Raw genomic sequence first — 21,590 nt, 5'->3', positions numbered from 1 at the left:
TCATCAATGGACTCTGCTGGATTTCTTTTAACACTAGCCAAATATTTCAAACTCACCTTGCACTCTCCCCTAAAGAATTGTTCATGGAAAATTCTTTCCGATTGGGCCCATGTATGGACTGACCTCGGGGCGAGGGTGGTAAACCAGGTAAATGCATTCTTAGTTAAAGAACTTGGGAAGTATTTCATTTTCAAGTTTTCGTTGATGGCTAAATCCCCTGCTTCGATTTGGTACCTGGCTATGTGTTCCACAGTAGATTCTCCTGAATCCCCAGAGAACTTAGTGAATTTGGGGACCTTCCAGCCTCGAGGAAGTTCGGATTCGAGAACCTCTTCTGTAAAGGCCGACACAAAATGGGGTCTATTCGCGAAACCCACGTTGAAGCCATGTTGGTTCAACAATTGTTCCACTACAACAGCAACATTTTGTTGCCCCCCAACGTTTTGGTGTCGAATTCTTTCTAGCACACCATCAGCATGTTCTTCCCTGTTCACCATATACACATTTTGCAATGGTGGTTGCGCTGCCTCGTTCCCCCTAAACAAAAGGGTTTGCCCCCATATCTTGGTGTTGTGGCGCTTGATAGCGCACAGGAACAGGGACATGGTTAGGCAATGGGATTTGGTTAACCTCTGGTGCCGGTTGAATCTCGACTGGTGCCCCCAGGGCCGTAGCCAAGCGATCCATCTGACGTGCCAAATGCTGATTATGCCTTGCATCACAGATATAGGCATACCATAAGGCATGTCTCCTCTTGTAACCGTTGGAACAAGTTGTGCCTGCACTGATGTAGATACAGGCATTTCTGCAACAGCAGAAATTGCCACGTTCTGGGTTGGCATGGTGGTGGCAGGCCCCATCCCAGTAGACACTTCTTCATTATTGTTACCGCTACTTCCCCTGGGACTGCCCTGATTTCCCACGTTAGACCCTTGGGGGGAGGTTCTTCCTCGATTGCTTGCCATACTTACAGTCTTACCACTTCTCAGGTGCAAATAAAACGTAAATCACAATCAAGGCAAGTAACAAATACCAAATAGCATGCAATAAACCAAACACACAAAACGCTTCTGTAAAACTTAGTTTTCACAAAAACGGTCCCACCAGGTGTGCCAATTTGTTTACACTGATTTTTGGTAAACAAATATCCTCTTAGTTCGACTAAAGGAAGTTTAGATTCAGGGCCCTTTTGAGAAAACGCTTTGCCAAAGTGTTGTGTGTGGTTAGGTGTTTTTCGACAACAACAAGCAAATCAGGAAACACTGGATTTCATTAAACACGGATCAATTACAGGAAAGTCAAAATGAAATGAAAGTGACGAGAAACGTAGATTTCGACAGGAAACTACACAAAAGAACTGGAAATTGACAAGCTTAATGCAAGAAAACTAAAAATCTGGTTCTGCAACGTACTCCTCCATCATCACGTCTTGCTCCTTGAGTCTCATTGATGCGGACATTAGAGCTTCTTGGTGAGTTTTTCAGAGTTGAGTTGGGAACCCCTTTTCTGATGCTGCTTCTTCTATTTATAGCGTTGTTTCCTCCTCCACGTTCTTGGCGGTTTTTCTTCAACGCATGATGGCTTCGTGGGTTTGAATTTTGGCGCCTTGCCCCACGTTTAGCCGGTAGCTTTGAGCACGTGACTTTAATTTGTTTGTTTGCGACGTGGGTGGCCTTGAGTCGTGGGTAATCGCCGCCATTTGTGGCATCGTGGGTATGCACACGTGCTGATAATTGCCCACTACTTGGTAACTGCCTCCTCCGTTGGGCTTGTCGAGGCTCCTTCACCTGCTGAGTTCGTCGAGATGTGGCCTTCACTAACTTGCCTTTGTGGGACGCTACGTGCTGAGCCACAAGTCTTGCCATAGTCCTTTTTTGTCGGGCAACCGCTTTTCCGACATTGATGTCGAGAATCGTGGTGTTAAGGATTTTAGCTCAACACCATCACACGATCTCGCTGCTGCGCCACCTCTCCACAACAGCGATGTCACAGTGCTACCCCATTGTCGGGTCGCCACATTTCTGCGCCACCCGTGTCGCCCCCTGTCGTTAGCCACTTTCGCCCCACATTTACCTAGCGACTCTTAAGAGATTGAATGGGTTTCATTTTATTATTTCACGACTACCAATAAAAAATGTAATAATAGTGTATGATCAATCTTTATTTTACTATTTTATTACTAGTCGCTTATATCTTGTGAAAACATTGCGAGAGAGTACCTTAGATTAGTTACATTTTTACTGAGTCATGGAAACCCCTAATAAAGAAAATGTTGTTGGGGAGGAGCAATAGAAAGCGAAGATCGAATGAAATGAGGGAAAGAAATTGCATCTGCTCCTGAAAAACAGATTTTGAAAATTGAAAGAGTTGGTCATAGGCTTAATAAAGATGAAAAGTGTTTGATTATTGTAATAAGGAAATTAAATCATTAATAAAATATTATAATTGTTTGTAGTTTTTTATTGCAAATATCTTTTAATTTTAGAATTATTTTTACCACTACAACACTAAATTCAAGTTGGGACGTTGATAATATCCAATTTCATCTCTTGCTTTCTTTTTAGTTGTTTTTCGACTTAAATAGTTTTGACATATATATAGTATTTGTCATCGAATACCATGCACCATCATTGTATGCTTTGAGTTCGGTAATATTGCTTTTTCAATTTATCACCGTGGTTTCCTCATTTTATGTTCTTATTTCCCTATATGAGAAATGGGAGATGAAGGTGAGAAAAGGAAAATCACATTAATCCTATATGGCCGATTTCAAAGCATTCAATGACGATGCATGATGCTCAATGACTAATGACTAATAAAAAATAGGCTTAAAGGGTCAAAAGGCCCCTGAAATTATAAAGGGAATCAGTTCCAGGACCTAGAAATTTTTTTCATCAAATTGGGTTTCTAAGAAATTTTTTTTAATTCAATTAAGGACAAAGTGTGCTTGTCGCTAATGTGTCTTAATTTTTTCACTGTCAGCTTTTCCACATGGCTTTTATCTTTTTTTTAAATAAAAAATAATATTCATTTATTTTTATTTCCATCTCATTTCATAAAAAAACCTATTCTAATAAAAACTAATCCTAACATAATCTGCAGAAAAGGCTGGGTTGATTGTGAAGAAAAAAAAATTCATAGAAGATGAAGATAAAACAAAATTTCAAAACAAGAAACAAAAGAAGGATACGCACGCTTGTATTTCCCCAAACCCATATTGTATTTCCCTTCATCCCAAAAGAAGAAGAAAAAACTCAACCCTTTCAACATCTCCATCACAAACCCAAACCCAAATCTCGGATTTTCCAGATCTGCAACCAGCAAGCCACAACTTCGAGATTCCCAGAAGCGGTTCCATGGACAATTTCTTCGACGAGCTCTTGAAGGATACGCACGCTTGTACCCACACCCACACGGCCACAGAGCACAAAAACGAAGAGAAGAGGAAGAGATTAAGAGATTCAGCCATGGCCTTTGGGCACCGCCACCACATGTTCAGAAACCAGCCATCGTTCCTCTTCTTGGTTTGGGACAGATCGAAATCCCATTCTTCGTGTTCCTCTTTTATGGCTATGGTGGGGGTTGAGGTTGGACACAAAGTTCGAATTTTGGGTTGAGATTGGGCACAAAGAGGAGTGTTTCCTTCTGGGTTTCTGATATTGGACACAAAGTTCAAATTTTGGAGTGTTTTGGTGAGGTGGTGTTGTACGATGGTGAAGGAAAAGTGGTTTTGGAGTTGAGGAGATGATAGAGGAAGGCAGGTCAGGAGAGGGTGCGGAGGATGAGGGAGTAAGCAGAGGAGGAAAGAGGGGAGGAATGATGGGAACGACACCAGTTGAAGAAATGGAGTTTGTGGGAAGGGTGAAGATCGAGATGGGTTGGATGGGATTTGGAGGATGACAGGTTCAGTGAGGAGGTGCTTCTGTTGAGGAGGGAGAAGATTCAGAACAGAAGTTGCAGCAAAATTAGGGTTCAAATTAGGTATTTGGGGCTTAATTGGAGAGATTGGTTAATTAGAGCTGAAATTAGTTAAATTGGTGATTTTATTAAGTTTTTTAATTTTTTTTTCTGCTTAAATAAATGAGTTGGAATTAAAAAAATAATTTTTTATAATTTTATAATTAAAAAATAAAATAAAAATGCAACGTGGAATTGCTGAGTAGGATAAAATTGAAGTCTAGCAGCATTTGTCCTTAATTGAATTAAAAAAAATTCTTAGGGACCCAAATTGATGAAAAAAATTTCTAAGTCCTGGAACTTATTCCCTTTACAATTTCAGGGGCCTATTGACCCTTTAAACCTAAAAAATATGAATCCAATGATCAATGTACTCCGTTTGATAAGTAACTGTAAAGCAAATAAGACCTGGACATGATAAATATTAAGCTAAGTTCACTTCAATCTAATATATAATATATAAAAAATATTAAGTTTTAGGGTTAATTGGATGTTTAATATTGTATTAGAACCTTAATAACCAAGAGGTTAATTAAGAATTCAATCTCTGCCGCCCCCAATTCTTCTAAAAAAAGAAGAAAGTTCATTTAAGCACATGTTGTCTACGCTTCAAGCCCAAGTAGGTTACGTTCTTACGTGAGGGAACGCATTAAAATATAATATAATATTATTGATGTGTCTCTTACCTAATATTTTAAGCTTTTGGATTAATTGGTTGTTTTACACTATATGTTTAATTGGTAACTAAAAAGCATGTTAAAGGTGAAGCCTGTAATTGAATTGGAGTTAATTAGAATCCCCGTGACGGACCTTTAGTTTGTACTCCAATCTTGAGACGATAATTTTCTTCCTTTTTAATGTTGGATCATCTTGAAGTTCAATGAACGTAGTTTAGTTGCTGAGAAATTTAAGTTCTTGCATTTGAATAAGAAAACTACGCGAAGATGAGACTTCTGCAGTGATATCAAAGTGGGTGCTGGAGGTGGTTGGAGAAGTTAATTAATTAGGTGGTGGGTGGTAGCTGTGGATGTTTAGTGGGAGGTGGGAGACGAAGAAGAAAAACAGAAAATGAGAGCAAATTGATCAAAAGTGATTACAGAAATTTTAAAGGCAACGGTAAAAAATAATGTGAAAATTCCACGTAGATTGTCATGTAATTAAGCACGATGACATCATTATTCATTACAGAGTTGCTTCAAGGATATCAATTATTGGATTTAAACTTGATTCTTTGACCCCATCCATAGGCCATCTTCTTGTTCTTATAACTAATGTGTTTCAAATTCAAGCCAAGAGAGAGAACTATATAAGCATATATTTGTATCCATTTTGGCTTGAGTTGTCATTTGCAGAAGAAGTGACATGGCTTGCTCAAAGTCATATGATTTGTACCATGGTCTGGGGCTATTTGTCATTATCATTTCTCCAGTTTTTGCTCATGTTCCGCCTGATGTTGAGGCTACTAACCCCGGTGAGTCATCCTCATTTAAAAAGTGAATTCTAACAAATTCATTAGTTACGTTGTTATATATGTATATATATGGGTAACACCAATAATTAAATTTCTTTATCAACTCTTACACTTTGTTTGTTAAGCAAGAGATACCGAAAAGAGAAGTCATGCTGAGAGAGATACATGAGAGATGTGTAATCTCCACTTGTTTGGTATGAAATACTGTAGTAGAGAGAGAATTTAAAAAGGTACTCAATGACACTTTTTTCAATCTCTCCAAATTGGGGAGAATTTGAACAGTAGAGACTCGTGGTTATCATATTCACTTTTTGTCCTTTTATTTTGTGTATGTAACAATAGTTTATTGCATATATTAATTTGGTTAAAATTGTCTTTTGACACAAAATATAACTTTTCACATCATTCATTCTCTTCTCTTTCTCTTTTATCTCTAGCATTCCAAACAACCTACTAAATTTACTCTATTTTTCACTTCTTTCTCTCTACTCAACTTCTCTCTTCTCTACTCTCTCTTCTCTATCTCTCTTCTCTGCCAAACAAAGCATTAATACTTTTTATTTATTCCTTTGGAGCAGTAAAATCAATTTGTTTTCACTTACTATAACATATGTTGTTAATGCAGGGAGAAAGATGATATTGGATGATCGTATCAGTTTGGAAGAATTCATGAGAGCCGTACATTTCTTAGGGAGTAGGATGAAGGGTAACATGGTGATTCCCCCTCGTCAAACTGGTGAGAGTGTGAGACAGACACCATGCCCATATAATATAGACATACAACCTAGTGATAATTTTTAACTGCGACTAACTGGAATGTTAATCGATTGTTGTCAAACCGTATGTACATATATAATCACCCTAAAATTTATGAATGGTGCTATATTTAATTTCTAGATATTGTCTCATGCAATTTGATTATTGCAGCGGAAATGGCATCTGACAAACTAATGCTGAGTGGATTGTTATTTTTTGGTTTTCACGGAGCATTGGCTGAAGAAAGGAAGCAGGGCCAGAAGTTCTTGGTCGATATAGAGGCTTGGATTGATCTCAAGCCACCTGGCAAATCTGACAACATGTCTGATTCGGTTGATGATGCAAAAATATATGGGTCAGTGAGTGAAATCACCAACAAATTCATTTGTTGAATTCAGTGCATTTGCATATTTGGATATACAGTGTAAAAATATTGCAAAGATAAAATTATGATGGACAATTAAAAAATCTAAAATAAGTTACATATATTCATCATTTTTTGACTCACTGTAGTTTTTCATAATATATATGTAATGGACTAAGTGTCATTAATTTAATTAACATTTGAAGAATGGGTGATGCAGGGTTGCCAAGGAAGTTCTTGAAGGGCCACCTCACTACCTTGTGGAGTCTGTGGTTGCAATCACTGTTCTCACAAATCATCCACAAATATCTGTTATTCGTGTGAAGGTTGCAAAGCCTCATGTTGCAATTCATGGTCAACTTGATTACTTAGGCATTGAGATCGTTAGACACAGAAGTGATTTGCCAGTGTAGAACTTTCAAATTTTACTGCTGCAGTTTTTTCTAAAAAGTGAAGAATGAAATGAATAAACATATTACCTATCAAGTGAGTGACTGGGTTCATTGTTAAAAACTAAGTCCAGCTAGAAAATCATCTTAAATCATAAAATGCAATGTGTAATGTTTGAAATAACGTGTTTGAAGTGTGTATCATATGCACATTCATACATATTGTTTTTCTTAGAACTCAAACACACACTGTTACTAGATAGTTTAGTTGCTATTCTTGTTTTTACAAAATTCCACCTTATGCAATAAAATTCATTATTGGTTATAATAAAAAAATTAAAATGAAAGTTGCATGAAGGCACAAAGGCGCCTAGCCAAACATCACTTAAAAAATCAGGGTAGTCAAATTTTTATTAAGGCAATGCAACATAGCACCAAAAAATCACGGTATAGCACAATCTCGTTGGCTCTCGATCACTACAAGAAAGACTGTTTGAGCATTTAAAGATAGTCTCGGCCCTAACGTCAATGCTAATTTTGGCTTGTAACAACAGCTCAACCAACATAAAGCGGAAAAAAAAATCTAACTCTTTTTATAGACAAATATTAGTTATTAATAATGTTAGTAAATTAGTTTTTTCTCATGGTTCAAACGCTGGACTCTTCATCTTTCATTCCCCCTTAATCTTTATGTCCCCTGCCTCTTACCACTTGAGCAAACCCTCTTGCGTGCCACCTCTCCACTAATTTTAGCGTCAGTGTGATTCACACGCCACCTGATCTCCACTACAGCAATGTCGCACTACCGCCCCACTGTCGCATCGCCACACTTTTGCGCCACCACTACCGCGCCTTGCTGTCAACCATTTTCGCCCCACTTTCAAGTACTTGCTTAGATTTTTTTATCAGCACATACTGGCTTAGATAGTATGCCGATTTTATTTGTGACTTTTATTTTGTTTAAGAAATTGTATGAGTTTTATTTTACTATTTTGTGGTTGCCAATAAAAAAATGTAATAACAGGTATGATAAAAAAAGATGAAAATGTTTGATCAAGTGATGAAACAAAATAATAATTGTAATAAGGAAATTATAAGATATGTCAGAATTATTTTTACCACTACAACACCAAATTCAAGTTGAGATTAATAATTATCTAATTCAATTTTTGTATGCTTTGAATTCGGTCATATCACTGTCATTTCCCTATTCTATGTTTCTCATTTCCCTATATAGGAAACGGGAGATGAAGGCTGATAATAGGAAAATTATATTAATCAGGAAAAACTATATGACCAATTTTAAAGCATTTAATGGCGATCCATGATGCACAATGACTAATAGAAAGCATGCATCTATATTTTAAGGCTTAAATGTGTTTTTGGTCCCTCTAAAATAAGCAGGGTTCTTTGGTTTAGGCCCCTCTACATTATGTTTATTTTTAAGAATACCCTTAAATGGAAAACAATACTGAGGTTTCAACCCCTGCCGTCATCTTCCATCGTTTTAAGAACCTAAACCAAAAAATCATGATCTTAGAAGGGTCTAAACCAAAGAATCATGATTTTAGAGAGACCTATAAGACTATGATATAAATTGGTTTCAGTTCCCTCTAAAATCATGCTACATCAGCTTCGGCTAAGTGATTCAACAACTCAATGGATGATAGGTGACGGCAATGACCAAAAGCTCAGTATTAGTTTCCAAATAGGGCTGTTTTCCAAAAAAAAAAATTGAGTGGCTTAAGCCAAAGACCCCTGATTGTTTAGGGACCGAAAACATATATATTGAAGCCATATTTTAATAATCAAATTACTTAAGCCATATTTCTCATCTTATTTCATAAATAAAATTATTTATTATTTCGCTCCTTTTTTATATTTTTCTATATTTTATTAAAATGGAATCCTAAAGTTAAACTTTATTATCAAGTGAAGCACTTAATTTTACTACTCAACTATTAAAAAAACCATTAGTATATATATTCCGAGTATTTAATGGTTTTTTTAAATGTCTTCTTAAAAAATAAAGCAAAAAGTCTATTCTGGAGTGGCAGTAGACGCTCCCAACATAATATGTTAAAATTTTGTGGAAACTTTGGTGATTTCACCTTTCATTTGAAAGAGCAATTTTATCTTCATTGGACCGAAAAGTTAATGAACTCTACATATATAAAGATTATATACATGAGCCTTCTGTTTTCACTAATGATTTAATTTTATATTGCTATACCCTCACTTCATGATTCATTTTAGAGTTGCTTTTCAGCCGCATATTGAGTTTAAACTTGATTCTTGGCCCCATAAAGAGGTCATTAATTTTCTTGCTATTTTATTGTGAGAGTAGATCAAAAAAATAAATAAATATTAAATCAAGAGCCAAGAGAGAGAACTAGATTAGTATTTAAATCACAAACCATTGTGCATTCATTTTGTGTTTGAATTGTCATTTGCCCAAGAAGTGACATGGCTTCCTCAAAATCATATGGTTTGTACCTTGGTCTAGGGCTTTTTGTCATTCTCTTTTCTCAAGTGTTTGCCCATACACTGACTGAGGCTGATAAGGCTGCTGATCCCGGTAAGTCTATGTAACGAAGATCAATAATTATATATTTGTCAATTAAGATTTTTGTTTTTCTTTTGGAGCATCAAATTAAAATTTATCTGTTTTCACTTATTTACATATGTTGTTAAAACAGAGAGAAAGATGGTATTGGATAGGCGTATCAATATGCAAAAGCTCATGAGGGCCATACATTACCTAGAGAGTAGGAGGGAGCAGGGAAGGAAGGTTACCTTGATGGTTCCCCCAGCTCGAACTGGTGAGACACCATTTCTTAAAAACTAGTCCCTTATACTAAATTTTTGTATATGTTATTTATAATGTATTTCTTATATACGTGTTAAAATTAATTTGAAGATGAGACTTGTTAACGCATAAACCAATTTTTTCTTGGTCAAAATCACATGTATGTCCTAAATGAATTATAGAAATGGTAAAGTTGAAGAAGAAGAAAGGCCCAGTCATATATATAGTTATTTAGTTATATGATATATATATATACTACTTAATTAGTTTTTTTTTTAAGTTTTGTTACCAGCGGGATTTGAACTCTGGACTTGAGAAGTGTTGTACCATCAAGTTCCTATTAGGCTATCTATCCCAACAAATCCTTTTGAATGCCTACTTAATTAGTTAATTAGGAGTTAGTGTGTTTTACAATTATTTAACTATATAATACACGTGTACTTTCTTATAATTACTTCTTCAAATAGTTGTTAATCAAACAATTTTATTAGTTTTCTTAACAACTTTAATCAATACTTAAATTTTTTTACCGAATAAGGTCTAGCACAGTTGGTAGATAGTTCCGTTTCTTAAATATATAGTCTAAGAGACGCATCTATAAAATGATTTGTTGGGAGATGTATCCCCACTTAGCGTGATCTAAGAATCTCGGGAGATTTGTCTCATGACTAGCTATCGGTTGTAAGAATACCTTCAAAAACTAAAATGAAAACTATTCTATAAAATGAATTTGAAAACTGTTTGTCCTGTTTCTTTTTTCCTCTAGTATGTTGCGGGCTTGAACTTTTTGCTCCTTGTTTTCTTCTCTCTTTGTGTCTGCGGCTCTGTTCTGTTTCTTTTGAATAAAAGTTTCTGTTTTCTAAAAAGAAACAACAAAAACACAAAACTGAACCAACATGCACACCCCACAACATGAAATCAGTCAGAGGAGTCACGACACGCTATGTACCTCTCACTCTAAGGATGAGAAGCTCTAACGTGTACATCCTCATTTGTTGCATCCACATATCAAACAAGTATTATGTTCTTTTTATATTAAGCAAAAATTCAAGCATCGTCCATGGGATTCTTGCTAGCTGAAATTAAAATTCAATATATACTGTCGGATTACATCTTAAACTTTTGGGATAATTACGTCTTTAACAAATATCTTGTGATTTCTACTATCCTGACTTCATTTTCTGACATATCAGTTCATCAGCAAGACTATGTGGAGGGAGAGGGTGAGGAATTTGATGTAATTCCTAATGTGAAGCCTTCAGGAGTTGATTGGAAGGCATTCCCTGCTGCTGCTTATCCTTGGTTGAAAAAAGATGGTGCTAAAACTAAGACTGTTCCTGGAAATGGAAACAGAAGATTACTAGAGAAATTTGGTGAGGAGGAGATCACAAAAGATGGTGCTTATCTTTGTTTCTTTGTATTCTTTTACTTCTTTGCAAACAGTAAAAAAAATATTCTAATTGACATAGAGAAAGGTACTATATACTTTTAAGGTGAACCTAATATGCACCAGTTTTAGGTGATACACCACCTACTTTAACTGGGTATAGCAGGTCAACACATTATTTTTTTTAAGAAAAAATATCATTAAAAATTTGTCATATATTAAATATCTTTAAAAAAAGATGTGTTGACCTGTTATAGCAGGTTAAAAAAAGTTGTCTAAAATTAGACCACTTTAAAAGTGGTCCACATTAGGGGTCACCATACTTTTAAAGTTTCAAAGGAGAATAATAAATGATTAGTTATAGGCCGGCCAAACAATATATGATTCTTCTAAAGTTTAAATTTTTTTATTTTAGGGTATTAAAGATTCTCGAGCAAGTAAATTACGCATGAGTTTTTAATTTGGGTTAAATGTGTTCTCCGTCTCTGAACTTTGAGCGATATCTGATTTTCGTCCCTCGCCGGAAAATCTTCCTAGCGCCATCCTCAAACTCAATTGTTTGTACGGAAACCGTCCTTGCCGCCGGTATAGCTCCGACAGCCGTGCACGTGGCCATACCACGTCATTTAATGAAATGATGTGGCATTTAAATAAAAAAAAATTAAATTTCTTTCCTTTTTTAAATTTTAATTAAGCCCTCTGATTTAACCCTAATTAAAATAAATAATCCTAAAACTAATTAACCTTGAAATCAAACCTAACCTTTACATTTACCCCTAACAATTCACAACCCACCCTTCAATCTCTCCCACTCGAAACCTAGCTCTGCAGAACTGACGGCGGCGACGAACTTGGACGGCGACGACGGCGAGGAAGGCGACTGCAACTGCAATCGACGGCGACAAAGGCAAGGTTAGTGTGTATCAACTGCAATCCACAGCTAGCTTTCGTATCTGAGCATAGTTTCTATTTCAAGCATGAATTGTTCTTAGGGTACCCTTGTTACTTAACCCTTTGTAATTAATCTGGATTATGTTGCTTAATGTAGGATGTCTTTCAAAGCCATTATTCATCACTCTGGACAATTTGTTGAGGAGCCAAGATTACACTACGTAGATGTCAAATCTAACGATGTGCATGCTGAAACTGATAGGTGGAGTTTTTTTGAGTGTCTTGATGTAGTTGCTGAGGTGGGGTATACAATGTAATATCAAGATTTGATCATGTAGTACAACTCTATGTTTTGATGATTACATGTTAACTATTGTGTATGAACAGTTATGGTACTCTAACGTTGTTTTCTGAGTGTTTATGTGACAGGCTCTGACTCTGGTCAATACTCACACTTATCAGAAGCATTATGCCCAAAGAGTAACCTATGCAACGCTTTCGCACTCACTATGTTCTTTTGAACAGTAGTATATGCTTCAGAAATTCTAAAGTTTACAAGCTCCGATATGGATTCAGATCACTTGAAGTTCTGAAGACCAAAAGTTCTGAAGGTCCTGAAGCTCTGAAGATCCAGAGGCTCTGAAGGATCAGAAGTTCTAAAGGTCCAGAAGCTGAGAAGTGAAGACTCTGAAGTCCAACAGTAAGCTGACTCTGAAGACCAAGTACTTTCTACTCTAAGGTCTAGAAGCAGAAGTTACGAAGGTCAGAGGATCCAAGCTTCCCTCTGACTCTGATCACCAAGCTTCACAAGTTCCAACATGAAGCACCGTCTTATCAGAAGTCAACTAGGATAAGGCTCACGTCGCTGTCCAAGTACAAAAGCAATTGTACTATCCTGACGACCTTACCTAAGATATCCAGCCACAGCAGAATTTGGAAGTTACAGATTTGCCCTCCAACGGTAGCAATCCATGCAACAGATACAACCCTAATCCTTGGAGTATATAAAGAGGCTGAAGATGAAAGATGCCGCCGAAGAAACCTTGTTCAAGCTCAACCAATATAAAATATTCTCTTAGCAATCTTTCTTCAAACCGATCTCATTGTGTCTACCTTAGCTTTCTGAGAAGCATTTCATTGTAAACTCAAACATTCCAACAGTTAGTTTGTTTTTCCTTAAGGGACCAAGGTTGGTCAGATCCTTGAGAAGACTAAGAGAGTGAATCTCAGTGTTTATTAGTTCATTGTATTGTTAGTCACTGAGCAGGTTTCTAGTGCAGTTGTAACAAACTCTGAATAGTGGATTGCCTTCATTCTAAGAAGGAAGAAATCACCTTAACGGGTGGACTGGATTAGCTTGAGGGATTTATCAAGTGAACCAGGATAAAATCCTTGTGTGCTTTCCTCAACTCATATCTTAGCACTTTGCATTCTTTGTTTGAGAGATTTGTTAAAATCTCAAGTGGGAAAAGTTTTATCTGAAAACGTTATTCAAACCCCCCCCCCCCCCTTTCTATCGTTTTTCATACCTTCATACAAAAGGAAAGTTCAAGGTGTTTTGGATGAAAGACGAGCATTTTGCAAATCACAATTTCATGCCTTTGTCGACTAATAAAGAGGCAATGGAATTAGGTCAATATGCTGAAGAGAGGGAGGAAGTACATCTGTTTATTAAGCATGATCCTGAAGAACTACCAGGTACTCCAATTGATCTCCCCAAGGTACTTGATGGGTCAAAGTAGAAACCCAAGAAAGTTCAATCAAATGAACCAAAGAACAATAACAAGGAGTTGGATGGTCCAAAGAAGAGAGGGAAGCAAGTGGTTGTGGAGGCTCCAAAGAAGAAAGGAGAAACAAAAGAACCAAAGAACAAGGGGAATTAAGTGGCTGTGGAGGCTCCAAAGAACAAGGGGAACCAATTGCAGTTGGATGCACCAAAGAAGAAAGGGAGACAAATGAACCAAAGAACAAGGGGAAGCAAGTGGATGTGGAGGCCCCAAAGAAGAAAAACCAGCCATTTAAACCTCCTTCCAAGAAGCAAGTGGATGCACCACTGAAGTTACCTGGTCTTGATAATTTTTCTATTGAAAAGTTTTCTCCAACAAAGAGGCCTGCAAAATTCAAACTGCCAGTGAGGAAGTCTGATAGGATAAGAAGCAATGTTGTCCAGTCAAAGTCCAATAAGAGGTTACCTGTATTATTGCTTCTAGATAGTGATGATGAAAGGGTGACTTTTTTTTTATAATGCTAATGTAGATGCTACTGCAAATGGAGATGCTAATGGAGATGCTACTGGTGACAATGATGCCATTGCAAATGCAGATGTTAATGGAGTTGCTGCCAATGATCCCATTGCTAATGAAGTTGCTGGCAATGATCCAATTATTAATGAAGATGCTGGCAATGTGCATGTGGTTGTTACTGGAAAGAAGAATGACAAACAACCTAGATTTGATGATGTATATGATGATGATGATGATTCTTTCATTCCATCAAGTGACACTGAGGATTCCACAACTTATGTACATGTCAGTGATAGTGAAGAGGAAAGAGCTGCAAAGATTAATGATGATGGATTTGAAGGCATACCAGTTGGTGTTGCTGAAGCTTTGTTAAATGAGCAGATAAGGCAAATGGAAGAAGGTACCTATGAAGTAGATGGTGGTGGTGCAGAAACTGTGCTTCCTCAATATGACGATGCTTTTGATGGTGACCATGAAATGGAGGCTACTTGGGAAGATGAAGAGTTACATAGTATGTTTGAAGGTGATGATGATGATGTTATTGTGAGGAACAGGAGTATGAGGTTTCATGCTGAGGATATGAGGGCAGAATTTAACTTCAAAGTAGGTATGAAATTTACTTCATTGGAAGAGTTTAAGGTTGCAGCTAAGGACCACTCTGTTCTGACTGGAAGGGAGATTTATTTCCCCAAAAATGACACAACCAGGGTTAGGGTTGCTTGCAAGAAGGATTGTAAATGGGTTATGCTATGCACCAAAGTGGGTGGGAAACAAACTTTTGCAATTAAGACATTGAGTGGCCCTCATACTTGTGCAAGAGTATTCAATAATAAGAATGCTACTTTCAAGTTGCTGAGAAATTGGTGGAGAAACTGAGGGGTTCAAGGACAATGAGGCTCAATGATGTTGTTGATGAGATGAGGTTGGGTTTTACCACTTGAATCACAAGGTATAGAGCTTGGAAGGGAAGACAGCTTGCTTTGCAGGTAGTTGAGGGAGATGCAAGCAAACAATACTCATTACTCTATAAATTCAGTGCTAAACTGAGGACGGTTTGTGCAGGCAATACATGCAAAATGCAATTGGAGAACCCTGCTGGAAGCATACAACCTAGGTTTGGCAGATTCTATATGTGTCTAGAAGGTTGTAAGAGGGGATTTCTTCAGGGTTGTAGACCCTTTGTTGGATTAGATGGATGTCATCTGAAGACAATGTATGGAGGTATTCTCTTATGTGCTGTAGCAAGGGATCCTAATGATCAAAACTTCCCATTGGTGTTTGCTGTAGTGGAGTCAGAGTGCAAGGAAAGCTGGCAGTGGTTCCTTGATCTGCTACTGCTTGATATTGATCCAGATAGAAGGTGGATCTTCATATCTGACCAACAGAAGGTAAAGTAATTTATTTTTGGTTATTTTTCTTTGTTATCATTTTCATTCTTATTTCATTATCATACATGATTCTGAATTTCTGCTTGTCTACATGCTAATAGGGTCTACTGAGTTGTTTGGAGGGGTTTGAACACAGGTTCTGTCTGAGGCATCTTTATGCAAATTTCAAGAAGAGGTTTGGAGGTGGGGTTGTAATTAGAAACCTTATGATGGCAGCAGCCAAGGCTACTTATCGCCAGCAGTAGGAAGAGAAAATGTTGGAGCTGAGGGTACAAAATAATGCAGCATGGGAGTGGATGATGGGAATACCTACCAGGTCTTGGTGTAAGCATGACTTCACCTTCTACCCCAAGTGTGATGTGCTCATGAACAACTTGTCAAAGTCATTCAACTCCACAATTCTATTGGCAAGGGACAAGCCAATTCTGACCATGATGGACTGGATCAGAACATACTTGATGAGAAGGTTTGCAACCTTGAGGGAGAAGTTTCACAAGTTTAGAGGGGAGGTAATGCCTAAGCCTTTGAGGAGGTTGGCATGGGAGACTGATAAGGCTTCTCACTGGTTTCCAACAATGTCCTCAGAATGGAGGTTTGAAGTGAAGCACATTGTATCAGGTATGGTTTTCAATAAGAATGTATACACATTGTTTACTTTCATGGATAATGGTTGTACTAATCCTGCAATATGTTGCAAACAGGTGAGGGATTTGTGGTGGACTTGAGCAAAAGTTCATGCACATGCAATCTGTTTGATTTGGTTGGCATACCATGCAGGCATGCAGTGGCTGCCATAGCATGTAAAAGGATGAAACCAGAAGATTTTGTGCATCCATACTATAAGAGAGCTGCATATGAAGCCACATATGGGCATGAGATCACTCCTATCAATGGCCAAAAATTATGGCAGCCTACAAATGACCCTGAGATACTTCCTCCCATAAAGAAGAGAGGGCCTGGAAAGCCTAAGAAGCTGAGAAGAAGGGACCCCTTTGAAGATTTAGGTAGCACAAGACTCAACAGGACTGTTGCTAAACACAAATGCAGCAAGTGTGGTCAGCATGGCCATAATTCAAGGAGATGCCCAAATCCAGTGGAGAGTCAAGAACCAGAAAGCAGGACAAGGGTCTGAACCAGGACAAGTTCCAGTTGCAGCAGGACAAGGATCTCAGCCAGTTCAAACACAAGAGGATGCATCTCAGGTCATCAATGCCACACAAGATGCAAATGTAAGTAAACTTATAACATGTTAACTTATTTTAAACATATCTACAAATTTAATTAACTTTCTCATAAAAAATAATGATTAATATTCATTTTATTTAACATCAGATCCAGTTTGATGAAATACCTGTCATGCTAAGGGAACAATGGGATCAAGACATGGCAAGATTGCACACTGTTCATGGTGTAGGGCCATCTAATGTTGGTGGTGGAAGTGGATCTGCTGGTGGATCTGCTGGTGTTCAAGAGGAGCCATCTCAAGTTGTTCAGGCACTCCAATCTCAAGTTGCTAAATGAGAGGGTTGAAGGTTGTTCTGGTTTGGTACGGCTCGGTTGTGGAGCAATAATGGAGGGCTGAAAGATATTTAATGTGAGCAGACCAAGTGGGAATATTTTGTGGTTTGTTGGCATTACTTTTGACACCACATGGGTGCACATTTTGATATAGTTTAGGCAGCACAGGGGTTGCAGTGTTTGATGTTGTTTTTTATGTAATTTGGACCACTTAAGCTTTGTTTAGGACCATTTTGTATTCTGAATGTGTGGATGTGTGGACCACTTGACATTGAATTATGAAGCTTGATGTTGTTGGCATTACATTAGTCAAAGATTCTCTCTTAACTTTACTTTATGTGTCTTGCAGTTCTTTTTACCTTTCAATTACAAGTGCTTACAAATGCTTCATTATATAGATGAAAACAATGTTGAAAAAAGATACAATTTCATTGCTATTACTTCTGAATTCAGGAACTTGTTACAATTATAACTTCATTACATGATCCTACATAAACCCAACCCAACCTACCCAAAACATCAACATGAAACCTTACACAACATGAAATATGAACATAACTTTCATTCCCTTATCAGATTACCCTACATTTTTCTTCCATAAAGGAAGCAAAAGCTAACAACCCAAGCTAACACAACAATCAGTATGGCTGCAAAGGCCATTTTCTTATTCAGCAGCTCATAGTCAAGCTTCCTTTGAAGCTTGCTAATTTTGTTCTTGCTTTCCTCCAATTTCATCTTTGTGTCCTCAAATTTCATCTTTGTATCCTCCAATTTCTTCTTCAATTCATCCAGTTTGTTCTTCGAATCTTCCAACTCTGTCCTCAACATATCAAGAACATGTTGTGTTCCTGAACTTTGGACTCCAACATCTTCATCCCACAAGAAGAAACCACGGTCCCTAGGGGTCTTTAATTACAATGAAAATGGGACAAATTAACATAGCAGTTCAAATTGACAGATTAGAGGTAACAAGAGAGGAGAGAAGAGGAGAGAATTTACCTTGAAATTCCTGCATCTCCAGAAATGCCTTCCTAGTTTTCAGAAGTGTGAGATGTCAGGTAAACAATTAGTTCCCCACAAGCACAGATTCCACCTGGAGGCATGGAGTAAGTGCCCGAGGATGCACAAGAGCCAGATGAACACGACCTTCTCATGGTTGAACTGTGAAGAACACGAACCAGAAAACCCAGGAGAAGAAGATTCGATGGAGAAGACAGGAAATCGCGTGAAAGGTTAGATTAGGTGAATCGATGGAGAAGGAATAGACAGAGAAGATGGAGACAATCGACAGAGAAGATGGAGAAGGGAAGAGATCGATGGTGAATCAATGGTGCAGCACGGATTCGATGGAGAAGGGAAGAAGGGAAAGGGAAAGAAGATGGTGAACCCTAATTTGGATTTGGGGGTTTTGAAGGAGTAAATGTAAAGGTTAGGTTAGATTTCAAGGTTAATTAGTTTTAGGATTATTTATTTTAATTATGGTTAAATCAGAGGGCTTAATTAAAATTTAAAAAAGGAAAAAAAATTAATTTTTTATTTAAATGTCACGTCATTTCATTAAATGACGTTGCACGGCTGCCGGAGCTATACCGGCGGCAAGGACGGTTTCCGTACAAACAATTGAGTTTGAGGATGGCGCTAGGAAGATTTTTCGGCGAGGGACTGAAACCAGATCTCGCTCAAAGTTCAGGGACGGAGAACACATTTAACCCTTTTAATTTTCATTCTCATCTCGAAGAAATAGGGATGACAACGGGTAGGATCGGGCACGGGTTTTACAATTACCAAACACAAACCTAAATCCAGAACCCAAACCCTTATGGGCGATAAAATGAAATCCGTGCCCAAACCCATTGGGTTTCGAATTTACCCGAAACCCAAACCCAAGCTCATTACTTACGTGAAATAACAACCCGTCTCAGAACCTACTTTCATAAAAAAAAAAAAGTGAAATTCATAGAAAGAAAAAAAAAAATATTATTCATCATCTCATCCATCACCAAAGTGAGACAATAATAGTTTAGAGTTTACTTTCTCAAACATACAAAAGTACAATTAATCATCAAACACTAAGAATAAAGTTTATAAATACATATATATGTGTGTAAGAGTTTTTTTTGTAATTTTATTTTTCGGGTACCTCTAGGTTTGGGTTCGGGCGGGTATGGGCACAGATTTAACTCATACCAAACCCAAACCCATAAACTGCTACAGTAATGGGCAAAATCCAAACTCAAATCCAGTCAACTCGGGTTTTGTCCGTCAAATCGGGTCGGGTTCAGGCGGGTACGCATGGGTTTGGGAAAAATTGTCATCCCAACAATGATAGGGAATTTTACATTCTCATGGGAATGAAAGTTATTTTCCATTAACTCTCTCTTCCACTTCTTATTTTCTATTTTTATATTTTTTCTATTAAATGATTTTGAAAAATATTCCCGGATATAACGTATACTAACCAAACAAATTTTTTATTTTACCCGAGAATAACTTTGCTGGTAATGAAATTCCTAACATTTCTAGAAATATTTTTGTAAAATTTGTAACAAATGCACATAACTATCAAAGAGAACTTAAATCCCAGCTGAGGAATACAACAATGCAACAACAGATAGACATATAATAATTTTGTGAAGAAAGTGTAGAAACACATATAATAAGAAATTCAAATAATTTTGTTAATTTTTTTTAAAAAACTATATTTATTTTCTTATTTTACTTTTTAAAATATATTTTATCTCTCATTATTTAATACTCTCTTAAATTCTAAGTTAATGAAAAAAATTCTTTTAATGCACAGTTAATTTACGAATGGAGGTAGTATTAATAATATATCATTTTGTTTTTTGTAATAAATTAAGGAAAATGCATTATTTTTTATAGATATAAGCTTTTCCTTTCTTCTTATTTTATAAACAAGTATATAAATAAGAAAACATAAATGTAAAGTATATTTCCTTTGTATAATATAATATGTGAAATCTAATTTTCCGATGTATCAAAAGTAATATGTTAAATCTGCCAAAATTCACCCATCCACTGCTGACCTCGAATAAATAACACAAAATATGGACTTTTGAATTACATCATTTTCCAAAAATAACATACCTATAACTTGGCCAGAATTTGAACAACTAATTTCTGCCAATCAAAACTGAACTTTATTGTAAGAGTTAGACAAAGGCAAGAGTAAGTTGACCTTGACAAAATCCACCATAACTGCATACTCTCCAATACCCTTCTCAACCACACCATTCCTCACCACCTGAGGAAAAAACAGCCAATTCCCGGTGACCGCCAGAAACACCACCGTAAGCAACCCCGACACAACACGGTGCAACCTCCACCCACGACGGAGCATCACCTTCTTAACCACCACCTCCGCTGCAGTGCACACGCCATGCAACACAAAGAAACACGTGACTTCCCACGTGGGAGTCGCACGTGCGAGGTAATAGTATATAAGCTCATGCATGAGGCCAGAAACAAGGAACGTGGCCAACATAGCAACGGAAACAGCACGCGCGTGGCCCATAAAGCGCGTGGAGACACGTCGAACAGGGTCGTATACGGTGGGGCGTAGAATACTCGTAACCATGAGGTTCCATCTACGGCCCCAAAAGTCTTGAAGCGAGGTAGATAAATACGGCTCATCGAACTGTGGCTCAATCTCCAAGCCGAATACGGCTCGAGCCGGAGCCGCGCTAACGGCTAACACGAGCTCAATGCCGAGGTACATGTGGCAGCAATAGAGAACCAGAATGAAACACGGGTGCATTTTATGTCGGTAACCATAGCAACACACGATCGCCGCCAAGGAAACAAGTTTGAGACACGTCAGCAATAGGTTGGATTTTTTTGTTGTGTTGGGTTTTGAATGTGGTTTGAGTTTGATGGGAAGGGAAGCTATGGTGATGAAGAGGAAGATGTTTGGGGGAGGGAAAAGTGGGCCTTGGTTGAAGGAGAAAAGAAGGAGTTTGAAAGTGGCGAGCCAAACAAGGAAGAAGGTGGTGGGGCCACCGAGGTGGAAGGAAGTGAGGGTCAAAGGGAGGGTGAGGAAGAGGTAGAGGACAGGGAGAAGAGAGAGGAGCCTCAAGGGGCCTTTTGGTAATTTGGCTGCTATGTAATAGCAATAGCATAGACATGTTATGGCTATGATCCATACCTTGATGAACCTCTCAATTTCACCTTCCATCTTCTTGATCTCTCTCTCGCTCTCCCTTGAATCAATGAGAGTGCAGTGAAACAATAAGAGATCCTTGGTCTCAAAAAAATGGAGTATATAGAAGGAAGTGAGTTTTTGCTGAGTCAAAAAAGTTATTTTGAATTGGATATGCAAATCAACAAAACTCTTGATATATTATATAATTCAAGTCATGCGGGGTCAGGGATGGGCTGGCTTTGAACAATTTGGGTG

At 37.6% G+C, this 21,590-nt stretch overlaps 3 protein-coding genes across 3 annotated transcripts; 2 read left to right on the top strand and 1 right to left on the bottom strand.

The window, feature by feature from the left end:
• Window positions 1–5,239: 5,239 nt before the first annotated feature.
• LOC130724423 (dihydroneopterin aldolase 2-like) lies at window positions 5,240–7,243 on the top strand. Its single transcript, XM_057575646.1, has 4 exons — window positions 5,240–5,428; window positions 6,054–6,164; window positions 6,356–6,539; window positions 6,769–7,243. Exons 1-4 carry the CDS (start codon window positions 5,320–5,322, stop codon window positions 6,959–6,961), a joined length of 597 nt encoding a protein of 198 aa, XP_057431629.1. The 5' UTR covers window positions 5,240–5,319; the 3' UTR covers window positions 6,962–7,243.
• A 2,121-nt stretch (window positions 7,244–9,364) lies between these two features.
• Window positions 9,365–11,347, top strand: LOC130724136 (uncharacterized). Its single transcript, XM_057575309.1, has 3 exons — window positions 9,365–9,515; window positions 9,637–9,759; window positions 10,940–11,347. The coding sequence occupies exons 1-3, from the start codon at window positions 9,404–9,406 to the stop codon at window positions 11,236–11,238; spliced, it is 534 nt and encodes a 177-aa protein (XP_057431292.1). The 5' UTR covers window positions 9,365–9,403; the 3' UTR covers window positions 11,239–11,347.
• An 8,822-nt stretch (window positions 11,348–20,169) lies between these two features.
• On the bottom strand, window positions 20,170–21,524 carry LOC130723441 (probable long-chain-alcohol O-fatty-acyltransferase 1). The gene has a single exon (XM_057574495.1). The coding sequence runs from the start codon at window positions 21,366–21,368 to the stop codon at window positions 20,322–20,324; it is 1,047 nt and encodes a 348-aa protein (XP_057430478.1). The 5' UTR covers window positions 21,369–21,524; the 3' UTR covers window positions 20,170–20,321.
• Window positions 21,525–21,590: the final 66 nt, after the last annotated feature.

Source organism: Lotus japonicus, chromosome 6 (genome assembly GCF_012489685.1).
Source record: "Lotus japonicus ecotype B-129 chromosome 6, LjGifu_v1.2".
In the NCBI taxonomy this organism is placed as follows: domain Eukaryota; kingdom Viridiplantae; phylum Streptophyta; class Magnoliopsida; order Fabales; family Fabaceae; genus Lotus; species Lotus japonicus.
Note: the sequence above shows the minus strand (reverse complement) of the source record. Positions and strands in the feature narration are given on the sequence as shown.